The following is a 14,188-nucleotide window of genomic DNA, read 5'->3' on the forward strand; positions in this document are numbered from 1 at the left end:
TAAGACCAGTCTTCCCCCATTGCATTGTTTTGGTATTCTTCTTGAAATCAGTTGACCTTAGACATCAGGGTTTACTTTTGCAAACTTGTATCCATTTCATTGATCTGTATAATCATCTTTATGCCAGTAGACACTGTCTTAATTACTGTTGCTTTGTAGTAAGTTTTAAAAGTGAGAAATGTGACTCTTCCTATTTCAATGTTCTTTTTCAAGTTTGCTTTAGCTCTTCTGGGTCCTTTGCAATTTCATATTAATTTCCATATGAATTTCCTCCAAAAAGTCCTTTCAGACTTTGATAAGGATTGCTTTAAATAAATTTCATATGAATTTCCATATGAATTTCTTCCAAAGCGTCCTTTCAGATTTTGATAAAGATTGCTCTGAATCTGTAGATCACTTTGGGGAATAGTGCCATCCTAACAGTGTGGAGTTTTCTAATCCACAAGCGTGGCTGGTTTTTCTCTCTATTTTGATTTTTAATTTATTTCAACAATGTTTTTTAAGAAAATAATTTGCACTTATCTTGTTTCAGAGTTGTTGGACTATAAGTTTTGCACTTCTTTTCTCTTGTTTTCCATTCTTTTAACCATATTGATTTTATGAACAGGTATTCACAATCTCACAATCAGTATACTATAAAAAGATTTCCATAAAGAAGTTGCTCTCCCATGTTCTTAGTTCACCTAATTCACTGGTGCTAGTCACCTTTTGTTAGCTCATTGGGTATACTTCTAACATTTATGCATTTATATTGTTATGTGCCCCAATTCTTATGTAAAGGACAGCACACTGATAACTGATAACTCTGTTCTCTACTTTGCTATTTTCATTTAACAATATATCTTAGAAGTCTTTCCATATTAGTAGAAAGAATGGTCCACTTTCCTTTCTTCTCTCTTTTTCCCCTACCCTCCCTCCCTCCCCCCTTCCTCCCTTCCTTCCCCTCATTCTTTCCTTTTGGTGGCTGCATAGTGTTTCATTCTGTGACTGAACCACAGTTTATTTCACCAGTACGCAGTTTACTTCACCAGCTGATGTACTCTATGAAGCTTTCTGAACTTTTTTTTTTTTTTCTTTTTTTTTTACAAATTACTATGAACTATGGCATGGCATTTTCTGTGAGTGCAGGTAAATCTGTATTATATATATATATTTCCAGAAGAAGAATTGCTAGTTAAATTTATTTGTAAGTATAATATTCCTTTTGATACTATGATAAAGGAAATTGTTTTCTGAATTTCATTTTCTAATTGTTTCTTAGAAGTGCATAAAAAGAATTGAGTTTTATATATTGATCTTCTATCCTGCAAACTTGCTGAAGTTATTTATTGGTTATAGTAGATTTTCAGTGGATTCCTTAGGATTTCCTATATACAAGATCATGCCATCTGCAATAGGGATACTTTTATTTCTCCCCTTCTTATCCAGATATTTTGTATTTAGTTTTCTTGCCTAATGGTCTTGGCTACAACCTCCAGTATAATGTTGGATAGAAGAGGTGGGAGCATACATTTTTGTCTTGTTTTTCATCTCAAGATGAAAATGTCAAGCTTTTCACCACTAAGTATCATGTTATTTGTGGACTTTACATAGATTCCCTCATCAGGTTAGGAAGTCCCCTTCTTTTTTTTTTTTTTTTGAGATGGAGTCTTGCTCTGTCACCAAACCTGGAGTGCAACGGCATGATCTCGGCTCACTGCAACCTCTGCCTCCCAGGTTCAAGTGATTCTCCTGTCTCAGCCTCCCTAGTAGCTGGGATTAAACGCCCGGCTAATTTTTTGTATTTTAGTAGAGACGGGGTTTCACCATGTTGCCCAGGCTGGTCTCAAACTCCTGAGCTCAAGCAATCCACCCGCCTCGGCCTCCCAAACTGCTAGGATTACAGGCGTGAGCCACTGAGCCCGGCCAGGAAGTCCCCTTCTATTTCTAGTTTGTGGAGTGTTTTCAACATGAAAGTGCACCGGACTTAGTAAAATGCTTTTTCTGCATCAGTTGAGATGATCATGTGGTTTCTGTGTTTTCTTCTATCCACAGGGTGTTGATGATGGTTTGGCTGTGTCCCCACCCAAATTTCGTGTTGAATTGTAGCTCCCATAATTCCCATGTGCCATGGGAGAGGCCGGGTGGGAGGTAATTGAATCATGGAGGTGGGTCTTTCCCATACTGTTCTCACGATCGTGAATAAGTCTCATAAGATCTGATGGTTTTATAAAGGGGAGTTCCCTTGCAAATGCTCTCTTGCCTGCCACCATGTAAGACATAACTTTGCTCCTCATTCGCCTTCTGTCATGATTGTGAGGCCTCCCTAGCCATGTAGAACTGCGAGTGAATTAAACCTCTTTCCTTTATAAATTACCCAGTCTTGGGAATGTCTTTATTAGCAGCATGAGAGAAGACTAATACAGGTAGGTTATGTTATTTGATTTTTCAGTATTAAAAATCCTCTCATTGCAAGGACAAATCTTACTTTGTTAGGATGTGTAATTCTCTTGGTATCAAGATAATATTAACCTCACAAAATGAGCTGGGAAGTAAACTTCTTTCACATTTCAGAAGAATTTGTGAAGAATTGGTATAATTCCTCTTCAGATAGTTGTTAGAATTTACCAGTGAAGCTACCTGGCCCTGGGTTCAGATTAACTTTGTGCGTAGTCTTTTAAAAACTACTAATTTAGTCATTTTGCTTGTTAGAGGCCTACTCTGATTATCCGTTTCTTCTCAAGTCAGTGTTTCTTCTCAAATCAAAAATGTTTGTCTTTTTATTTAATAAATTCTTGCTTATCTTAGTTGTTGTGCTAGTATTCATCAGTGAACACAACCTAGTATTTTAAAGCACTTGGATTTTAGGTACTGTTTCTTTTTGTTTGTTTGTTTATTTTGTTTTGTTTTTGAGATGGAGTCTCACTGTCACCCAGTTCGGAGTACAGTGGCACAATCGTGGCTCACTGCAACCTCTGCCTCTTGGGTTCAAGTGATTCTCCTGCCTCAGCATCCTGAGTAGCTGGGACTACAGGTGTGTGCCACCACGTTTGGCTAATTTTTGCATTTTTAGTAGAGATGGGGTTTCATCATGTTGGCCACGCTGGTCTCAAACTACTTACCTCAGATGATCTGCCCACCTCAGCCTCCCAAAGTGCTGGTACTACAGGCATGAGCCATCATGCCTAGCCTTAGGTATTATTTCTATGTTCTGTATTATGCTGAATAAAACACGAGTAGAAATGATTAATTGGAAGCCATAATGTTGCAGAATGAACGTGACAGGCAGTGAAAGCTGAATTAGAGTCTGGTCTTATCTGTAGTTCTAACTCTAGAACTAACAAGCCAAGTGTGTTTATTAGTAAAAATATTTCCTGGATCTGAGTGTCCTCACTTGGTTCAATTAAGTGACCTCTAAGGTACTTTCTTCCCTAAAATTTCTATTGTTTTGTAAAACGCGAATGATTGTGAAATAAAAATGAAACAAAAAGAATATAAGGTGGGATCCATAGACATAATAAGCCATTTGAAAGAAAAAATAGACAAATATAAACTAGTGGCAACTTCTGGTAAAAGTTACATAATGAAGTTCACATTCTGATGATACATAATAACTAATTTCAAATGATTGTTCTGTGTGAAATAAAGTTGCTTCAAAATAAAAGCCCACTATCTTTTTTTCTTAAAAGGTTTAATACATAAATTATGAATATCCATACATGGGCTGTTATATATCAGTCCCTCTGAGTGAATTAGACATTAATGTGTTAACATAAGTAATTATTAAAAATTAGTAATTGAGTAAAAGTAAACCAACTTTATAAAGGACAGATACTGTTGAATTACATTTATATAAATTCATACATACAAAGGTACTATAAAAATGAGGATTATAACTTGATACACTTCAGAATTATAGTTATAGATGGAAAAGAACAGAGGGTAGGAGAATGGGTCAGAGATACAATAGGCTTCAGTACATCTAAAATTTGTATTCTTTTAAACACATGTAAAACAATGACAATATTTCAATATATAATAAATCTGAATGAGACTATTAGCATTTTTGTTATATTATTTCTAGTCTTTTGTATAACTGTTTCACAACATTAAAGAGAAAGAAAAAATTATGTAAATTTTATATGGAAAACTTCAGAAGTATGTAAATATATAAATAAATTAACACATGAAAATATAAATTTATTTTTCATGTAATTGCTGATGATTTTTATCAGGGGATAATCAAAACACTCACCGTTTGATGCTGTAAAATCAATAGCCACTGTGAAATTGATTTGTGTCCTGGAATAGAAGTAAACAAGACTCATTAATAATGAAATAACCTGATAAAAGGAGTTTCTTTTCCATTTGGGTTATATTTTTTAATGTCACTGATTTTCTCAAACGTTAATTCAGAGCAATATATTATAGTACATATTGGGTAGCATCAGATAGGCAGGTTTACATGGTAAGAACTTGGCAAAAATGTATTTATAGTTACATATATTTATAGTCACATAAAATGAAAACTAAAGTCTCAGGAATAAAAGTATCTCCTATTTTGGAGTAAGGAAGTGACTCATAACAAAGTAGTCAAACTGCAAATAATTATTTTCCAGCCTCAATGCCATCATTTATTATTAATTTATGTTTCCAAAATTGTTCTGTAGTCATCGTGAAATTAGCATGTCCTTTAAAGTGTTGCATTGCTAAAATCATCTCTAATAATGTCATTCCTTAAACTAATTCTTTTTGACAATCCCCCAAACACAGGATTTTCTCCAGCATCCCTTCCTGATAAAACCCTCAAGAAGCTAGGCATTGAAGGAACGCTCCGCGAAATAATAAGGGCCATCTATGACAAATTCACAGCCAACATCATACTGAATGGGCAAAAACTGGAAACCTTGCTCTTGAGAGCTGGAACAAGTCAAGGATGCTCACCAGTCCTATTCCACAGAGTATTGGAAGAGCTGGCCAACCAGGCAAGAGAAAGAAAGAGAAGGCATCAAAATGGGAAAATAAGTCAAACTATCTCTCTTCACGCACCACACGATTCTATACCTAGAAAATCCTAAACGCTACGCTAAAAGGCTCCTGGAACTGATAAATTCTGCAAAGTTTTCAATCATGTACGAAAATCAGTAGCATGTTTATATACCAATAATGTTCAAGCTGAGGGCCAAATGAAGAATGCAATCTCATTCACAAGAGTGACACACACACACACAAAATATCTAGAATAAATATAACCAAGGTAGTGAAAGATCTCTACCAGGAGAACCATAAAACACTGCCAAAAGAAATCATAGAACATACAAAAGAAAAAACATTCCATGCTCATGAATTGGAAGAATCAAAATCATTACAATGTCCACACTGCCCAAAACAATCTAAAAATTCAAAGCTATTCCTATCAAACTACTAACACTATTTTTCACTGAATTGGAAAAAAACTATTCTAAAGTTCATAGGGAACCCAGAAAGAGCCTGAAGAGTTAAAGCAATCTTAAGCAAAAAGAACAAAGCCAGAGGCATCACATTGCCTGACTTTTTAGTATAAGACTAACCAAAACAGCATAGCACTGGTACAAAAACAGACACACAGACCAATGCAACAGAATAGAGAGCCCCGAAATAAAGTCGCACACTTACAGATATCTGATCTTGGACAAAGTTGACTAAAATAAGCAATGGGGAAATTTACTGAATAGCATTTTATCGAATAGCATCTATTTCATAAATGGTGCTAGAATAGCTGGCTGGCCACATGCAGAAGAATGAAACTTGACCCCTGCCTTTCACCATATACAAAAATTATTAAATCAAGAAGGATTAAAGATTTAAGTATGCGACCTCAAACTATAATTATGCTAGAAGAAAACCTTGAAAACATCATTCTGGATATTGGCCTTGGGAAATAATTTATGACCAAGTCCTCAAAAGTAATCACAACAAAAACAAAATGGACAAGCAGGACCTAATTAATCTAAAGAGCGTCTGCACAGCAAAAGAAACTATCAATAGAGTGAACAGAAAACCTAGAGAATGGGAGAAAATATTCAAAACTATGCACCTGACAAGAGTGCACCTGACAAGAGTCTAATATCCAGAATCTGCAAGCAACTTAAACCAACAAGCAAAATACCCAATTAAAAAATGGGCAAAATACATGAACAGACACTTCTAAACTTGCCAACATACATGAAAAAATGCTCCACACCAGTAATCATCAGAGAAATGCAAATCACAAGCACAATGAAATAACATCTCACGTTAGTCACAATGGCTATTACTATAGCTTCCAAAAACAACAGAGGCTGGCCAGGCTGTGGAAAAAAGGGAATACTTATACATTGTTGGTGAGAATGTAAACTAGTTCTGGCCACTGTGGAAAGCAGTTTGGAGTTTTCTCAAAGAACTTAGAACTACCACTGGACTCAGCAATCCCATTACTGGATATACACCCAAAAGAAAACAAATCATTTTACCAAAAAGAAACATGCACTCCATGTTCATTGCAGCATTATTCAGAATAGCAAAGACATGGAGCCAACCTAGGTGCTCATCAGCAGTAGATTAGATATAGAAAATGTGGTACATACACACCATGGAAAAAGCCAAAAAAAGAATAAAGTCATGCCCTTTGCAGCAACTTGGATATAGCTGGAGGCCAACACCCTAGGCAAATTAATGCAGGGACAGAAAGCAAACACCACATATTCTTCGTTATAAGTGTAAGCTAAACATTGGGTACTCATGGACATAAACATGGCAACAACAGACACTGGGGAGTACTAGAGGAGACAGGGAAGAAGGGTGGCTTGAGGGCTGAAAAATGAACTGTTGGGTACTATGCTCAGTACCTGGGTGACGGGGTCATTTGTAACCTTAACCTCAGCATCACACAATATACCCAGGTAACAAACATGCACATGTAACTCTTGAATCTAAAATAAAAGTTGAAAAAAGAAACACACAGGATTTTCTTTTGTTTTCTTCAGAAATGAAGTATTTCAGACACTAGTCTCCCATCGCTTACAGCATTTCTCTCTGTGTCTGTGTGTATGTGTGCGTGTGTGTATGTGTGTATTTACAGATATAGATAAATACAGATATATACTGATTGATAAAATATGTTACAAAATGCTCCTCAACTTGCAGTGGGGTTACATCCTGATAAATCAACTGTAAGTTGAAAACACTGTAAGTCAAAAATGCATTTAAATACCTAACCTAAGGAAAGTCATAGCTTACTCTAACCTATTTTATTGTGTTCTGAACACTTCTATTAGCCTTTAGTTGGGCAAAATAATCTGGCAACACAGTACACTGTGGAGCATCAGTTGTTTACCCAGTGATCCTGTGGCTGATTGGGATCTGTGGCCACTGTCCAGCATCAGGAGAGAGTATCATGCTGCTTTTCTTTCTACTGAATGTGTATTGATTTTGCACTATGGTAAAGAAAAATCTTGTTGAATTATTGTAAGCTGAGGACCATCTGTGTGTGTGTGTGTATGTGTGTGTGTGTGTGTGTGTATACAAATATATACAAATATATATATATATATATATGTATTTAAATTTCAGCACATGGTTGTTACCCAAAGTTATTTTAGAGAATTAGTTTAGTTTTTTTTTTTTTTCTGATGGAAACTAATGAGGCGGTGGCATTCACATAAGAAATTCACTTTTTTGAGCATACCTATGATTCTATATGTAATTCCATCTCTTTCTTACCAGAGAAAATATGAAAACACAAATACATGACAATGCTATAAATACTGTAATAACCTGGAATCACATCTAGTCTACAAAATAATTTTTAATTAAAAAGTAAATCATCTGAAAACATGAGTACTTTGACTGTTTTTTAGCAACAAATTACTTTTGACACACAGCACAATTGATTTAACACTTCCAATTTTGGAACTATTGGATAAATAATGATGGGATTTAAATAAAGCAATCTGATTCTGCTATTACAGCATAGGATCCCTTGTAGTTCTCTTAGTAAAAACTATTGTGATATTTCCTTCTTTCTCCAAATATTCAGCCTGGAAAGACCTAAATACAATGCAGGGATTGAATCAAAATCACAAACTTTTTTTTTTCCTACGGAAACAACAACCTTTCTTGCTTACATTTAACAAAAACTAGTATATATTCCCTTTATATTAATAGTTATATGGTATTTTTTTTTCTCAGCGTAGAAATCAGGTTTATAGGCTAAGAATATAGGCTAATTTGGACCATAACACTAACCAGCATGAACCTAAGTGAGTACAAACTTTTAGAAAAAGAATAGAGTAAGACTTCTGGGAGAACATTTTCAGATAAAAGCCCCTTTGAGGGATTGAAAAGAACAATCACCACCAGCACACTGCTTCGTCATGCTGTGGTAGGGAGAGAAATGACTATGATACATGGCAGTAGGGTAGATTAGAAAGGGTGTGGATTTTGAATTTAAATGAACTGGGTTTGAGTCCCAGCAACCCAGTTGGTGACCTCAGCCAAATTTCAAAACTCTTGGAGGGCAGGTACCTGGCGGATAGAAAAGAAATGAGAACTGAAAGGAAACAACATGAGATATTGCATATACATTTTATTTTACATAATATATATACATATATATCATAAGATATTCACATTATATATATCACACATTATATATAATGTGACATTACATGGCTTGTACCAGTTAACCACAAAATAATTTTAAAGAGAAGATACTATCACCCTCTTTTTACAGAGAAGGAAATCTATGCTAACGAAACTTAATAATAATTTCCACACCAGTAATAAACAACAGCATTGGAATTTGAATTCACATTCAACTAATGTTTCTCCAATTAAATATTTGCAAACTTTCTGGCTATGATCCACAATAAAGGATATGGATTATATTATTAATATTATGCTGCAATCCTAGAAATAAAACTACACAGATGTTCTTTTTTTGTGTGTGACCAAATGAGCTTTTAATATAAAAGAGATTAATCCTCCTGAAAATCAATAACAAACCCAAATTTGATCTGTATATTTTACTAAGTTTGCTGAAACCTGTGTTCTACAGGTTTTGATAAAGGAAGTTTTGGTTTTGAAGAAACGCTGAGTTTTATCCATTGATTTTCTCATGAGAAATGGGATTCTTCTATCAGATATAGGCAGTAAATAGTCTTAATGATAAAAAAAATCTGGATATAATCTCACGCTCAGGAAAATTTTGCCTTCTATCAAATATGTCATCAAGTATATAAATAACAAAATAATCTGTATATATTCTTTTTATGTTATTTTATTCAAATAACACCTCATTAGGAATAAAAAATAACTTTGAGCTTTAAGAATATATGTTTTAGCAGATTATAAAGATCAATTTAGAAGTCCAGTCTTTGGTTCAATCTCTGTACACTGTAGTAGACACATTCCTGTCTTGATTCAGCTCTCTCTTGCAACAGTGTCTGCACAATGCTTTCCACGTATGGAAACCTCACCGTATTTACTGGGCAAATGAATACGTTTGTTTATGACTGTTTCTAACTTGTTCTCCAGGGTAGCCCAGGATGTGTAGCATAACCGTCAGCTTCCTAGAAGCATTGGTTGCAGATACAAGACCTCAGTAGTCATAGATGCAAAGGTCCTCTCAAAGACAAAGTTGTGCCTACCAAAGCTACAAAGGAAAGTTATGGCTATTCACTAAAGAACCATACATAAGAGTTAAAAAGAAGGAGAGAGCAGAGGACAGGCACAGTGGATCCCACCTGTAAGCCCAGCATTTGAGAGGCTGAGGTGGGAGGATCACTTGAAGCCAGGAGTTCCAGACAAGCCTGGGCAACATACTGAGACCCAGTCTGCACAAAAACTTTAAAAAACCAGGTGGGGTGGTGTACACTTGTAGTCCCAGCTACTTAGGAGGCTGAGGTGTGATGATCTCTTCAGCCTATGAATTTGAGGCTGCGGTGAGCTATACTTGCACTACTGCACTCCAGCTTGTGCGACAGAGTGAGACTCTGTCTGTCAAAAAATGAAAATAAAAAGGAGCAGATATCTAGAATTAAACTAACTTACTAAAACTATCAATAGCTAAACTAAATTATAAAACCATGTAGACTATGTGTAATAAAACAATGAACGGTAGAAAAGAAGACAAGTTAAGAAAAAGAGAGAGGAGGGAAGCAAGGTAAGAAGGAAGGAAGGAAGAAGAACGAAAGGCAGGACCAATGAGCACTGTTGAACCCAGGACACTCTAAGCCTAAGTATAAAAGGTGGATGCATTCATTTAGCACTAAATGACAAATAAGACCATTTGGTAATTATGGTGCAACAGAGACACTCAATGAGTAAAGCAGAATCCTGAAGCATATTTGATGATTGATTGATGACAAGATTTAATTAATTCTTTGTCTCATTCTGCATGTCAGGAAGAATCTCTCGCCTTTATTACTTTGAATCAGCAGCAGCATTCAGCTCAGAAGGAAAATATTACGGCTTACTAAATAAAGCAGCTCATGGTCAGTTAGCCTACTATCATACCATTGAGATTTTTCTACTTAAAAACCACGGTTCAACAACGATTTATGGAGCACCTTCCAATTGCCAAGCACTGTGCTAGAGGATGAAGAGAAACAGGAGCAAATAAAACACCATTCTTGAACTTGCAGAGCAAAACTCCAGCTTTATATTGTTCAATGACAAAGATAGTACAGCATTTTATCATTGAATTCAAAATCAACAGCATAACCTAAAATTCACCTGCACATTTACTGTGAATATCAGTTTGTTCAATACCATGATTCCTAAGAGTTTCCATTCATATTATAATACGTACTTACTAAATCAAGTGTCATATTCTATGTATTTAGAAAATATTAACTGATAAAAAATTTAAAGAAAGTTCCTAGCAATACTATAACCTCAAGCTATAAAACAGGTTTCTTGAAGACTTTAATAAACAATTTGTTATAAAAGTAAACCAAACAACATTTCAATCAGTAACGTCATTACCCTTTTTCATTCTCTAATATTGCTTGAAGCCTAATGTTAGAGGAAAAAAAAATCAATCGTGTCAAAGTAAAAAAAAAATCCAAATTTATACAAGATTACTCCTGACAGAATATTCATAAAACAATCACATTTAAATCCTCGAAACATTTTGTTTAGAAAGTGTTACTTTAGCTGTCATTTTATGTTTTAGAAGCAGAAAAGACAGAAGGATTTCATAAAATCCAGTTAGCAGCATTATATTTTAGAATATAAAAAGTTATGCCTGCCAAATTGCATGAATTAGTACTAACATCTCAGGAGATTTCCTAATACATATGTCCTAGTACTACTAAAATATGCACTTGGAAAATGTCCCTATTTTACCATCTTTCCAAAAGCTGTGAATGACACAGAAATCAGATGTCAAGATGAGAGTAATTTACTAGCACAGCAAAGATCCACAGGAAACAAGTATATATGTGAGTTTCAAAGAAAGCTAGACACACATATACACATACAGAGAGTAATACCATCTTACATGTGTTTTCTACAGCTGTTATTTTGAATTAATTACAGAGAACTAACAAAACTGTGATAGGGATGTGCAGAAGGCTTGTTTTCCTCTCTTTCCAATTTCAAATCCAGTTCAGTTGCACAAACTGAACTTTGTAAATTATACAATGGATTTCTCCCACTCCTTTTTAAATTAATCTTGACAAACAGATTCATATCCACTAGCTGTTGGTATCTAGAACCCAAAAATGTAGTTGGGATGCCCACTTAACAATAATATTCCTCTCATTCTTTCTATGTTGGTACCAGGACTATGCTTCTGCCTTGATTTACCAATATGTATTCTAGTTCACACTTCGGTTCTGGAACATGCCCCAAAGCCCTGGTGCACTTGCCTCAAACATTGTCATCCAACCTAACCCTTCTTGACCTTCTCTTACCATGGGCTAAACCCTGAGCCCTTTTCTGTCTTATCCTTTTGCTTTTCTTAAAAGTGGTTCAACTACCTGAATGACAATGCAGACAGATGCCTGATTCCAAACTTTGCTGCATCTTCAAAATTCTGGCATCCCATGCACATGAACTACTCAGCGAATTAACCTTGCCAAGTAAGATCTGCTAGAATGAGGGCAGGTTTTGAGATGCACAAATGCAAATTCAGATATAAATACTTTCACTCATGATTCATGTGATCTTGAAAAAACTAACCTTCTGCAGCTCACTTGTAAATAATTATAAAACCTTCCCTGGATTGTTGCCGTGAGGACCATAAAAGGACCTGTCCTTTAGAAGGCCCATTAAGTAGATGACTCATTATTATCACGATTATTGATACTAGTTTTTCAGAACCTGAGTTTAGCATACTTCTTTGAATACTGGATTGTATAATGCTTATCAAATTTCTGGGTCTACCAGAGGTTCAGGTTATTGCTCAGAATCTGACCCTCCCATGTCAGATTTCCTTTCCTTCACACCCACTAATAAGGTACCAACCTGCCCAACCCAAAACTGAACTATGAATTTATAATCTAACTTTATTAGGTGTTATCTAGGTACTTCCTCAAACAAAATTCTACTGCATGAAGTAATTGTAAACTTTGACTTTTGCCTTATTTTCTATCCTTTCTTTCCTTCACACACTCTGGATTCCTGGGGATCAGTGAAATGTCAAAAGTAACAATAAAAAAAAAACTAGAGACAAGAGATATGATCCCTCAACTCTTCATTCTTCATCCTTACTGAATTCAGTTTTTACAAATCAACAAAGCTTTCTAATTTCTCTAGACTTTGAAGATTGATTTCTATATTTTTTCACACAATAATACTACTCCAAAATACAACCTCATAAGGAGGCTAGCTTATCTTCATGCAATTCAAGAACACCTTATCAAAAAGGTATGCAAAATTGCCAACCTTTTTTCCAACCAATAGTTAGAAAATATATGTGACATAATCAAAATAAGCTAACAAAAAAAACCAACCCCAAACCGAAAATGTAAGTACTATCCATCAAAATCCCATTTAAAATGAGGTAGGTGCCAGAGAGGTAATGCCTGCCTAGTAGGAAGACAGTGAACTCTTGAGTCATATAGACTGGAGTTTGAATCCCAGAATCACCACTAGCTAGCTAGTTGTGACTCCTTGCAAAACTATCAAATCTCTGGGTCCCAGTTTTCTCATATGACAGATAGGTAACAACCACTTTGAAGGAGACTTGTAAATGTTAGAAATAAAACTCTCAAGTACTTGCACATAGCAAATACTCTACAGGCTGTAGGACAAATTTTGTGAGCAACCCATGCCATTTTATCCTGGTTCATACTAATACTCTCCTCTGTTGGGTCAGAAGAGAGTTCTTTCTTTATAGTAACATAAATTTATTTTCCAAGAGTCCTTCCCATAATGTGGGTTAGTGATGTATCAAGGGTGGGGCAATGAAGCTCTAACTAGTACAGGCAGTAAAGGGGTACACTGTCTGTACAGAACTTAAATATAGTAATATATCTTATGCATATGCAACCTACATTTTAATATCACCATACACTAGCAATTCTAAGCAATGTCCGTGATAAATTCCTTCCCACTCTACTCCTGCCCTTGGTAAGCTACTGTTTTTATGTATTTCTGTTTCTCCTGCTCCCAGCCCCCAACCTTTTAATTGTCCACCACTGTGAAACTATTTTAGAAATAGTAAAGTGTGTTGTCTACAATGGAATAATTTCACAGAAATAGATGATAAAATTTTGTTCCTACAAAAGTTTCTAAGTTTCAAAGAAAAGTTATATGTTTTAAGAGAAAATTATTAGTACATCATCAGGAGGAAAATATTTAAAGTTGTTTTCCTAGTATTAATAATAGTTTTGCAAAAATTCATTGCTGTTGCATCACTCTAAAATAAGTGAAAACTTTCAGTTTTCACTGTGTGTGGCTAAAAGTGCACACTGTAACCAAGCAACATAACTATGAAACTGCCCAATACCAATAGAGTGTCAATATTTGGCAAGATTAGTGCTAGTCCTGATGATGAGGCATACCTGAAGAGTTTCCTTTGACTTCGAAATGGAGGGCTCTGAAAAAATTTATCTGCAGCATAACATAAACTGGCAATGAAATCACAATCATAAAGTATGTAACTAGATATCGCTAAGCTTTCTAAGTGTAGTTCTTTTTTTTTTTTTTTTTTTCTTTTTCCAGACGGAGTTTTGCTCTT

General features: G+C 35.2%; 1 protein-coding gene across 1 annotated transcript in view; it reads right to left on the reverse strand.

Moving 5' to 3' along the window:
- CPNE8 (copine 8) overlaps positions 1-14,188 on the reverse strand; it is a 263,643-nt gene that overhangs the window by 47,915 nt on the left and 201,540 nt on the right. The window contains exon 14 of the mRNA XM_003252308.2: positions 4,235-4,281. Coding sequence (XP_003252356.1) covers positions 4,235-4,281 — 47 coding nt within the window. The remainder of the gene's footprint in view (positions 1-4,234; positions 4,282-14,188) is intronic.

The sequence above is a fragment of the Nomascus leucogenys genome, chromosome 11, assembly GCF_006542625.1.
Source record: "Nomascus leucogenys isolate Asia chromosome 11, Asia_NLE_v1, whole genome shotgun sequence".
Lineage (NCBI taxonomy): Eukaryota > Metazoa > Chordata > Mammalia > Primates > Hylobatidae > Nomascus > Nomascus leucogenys.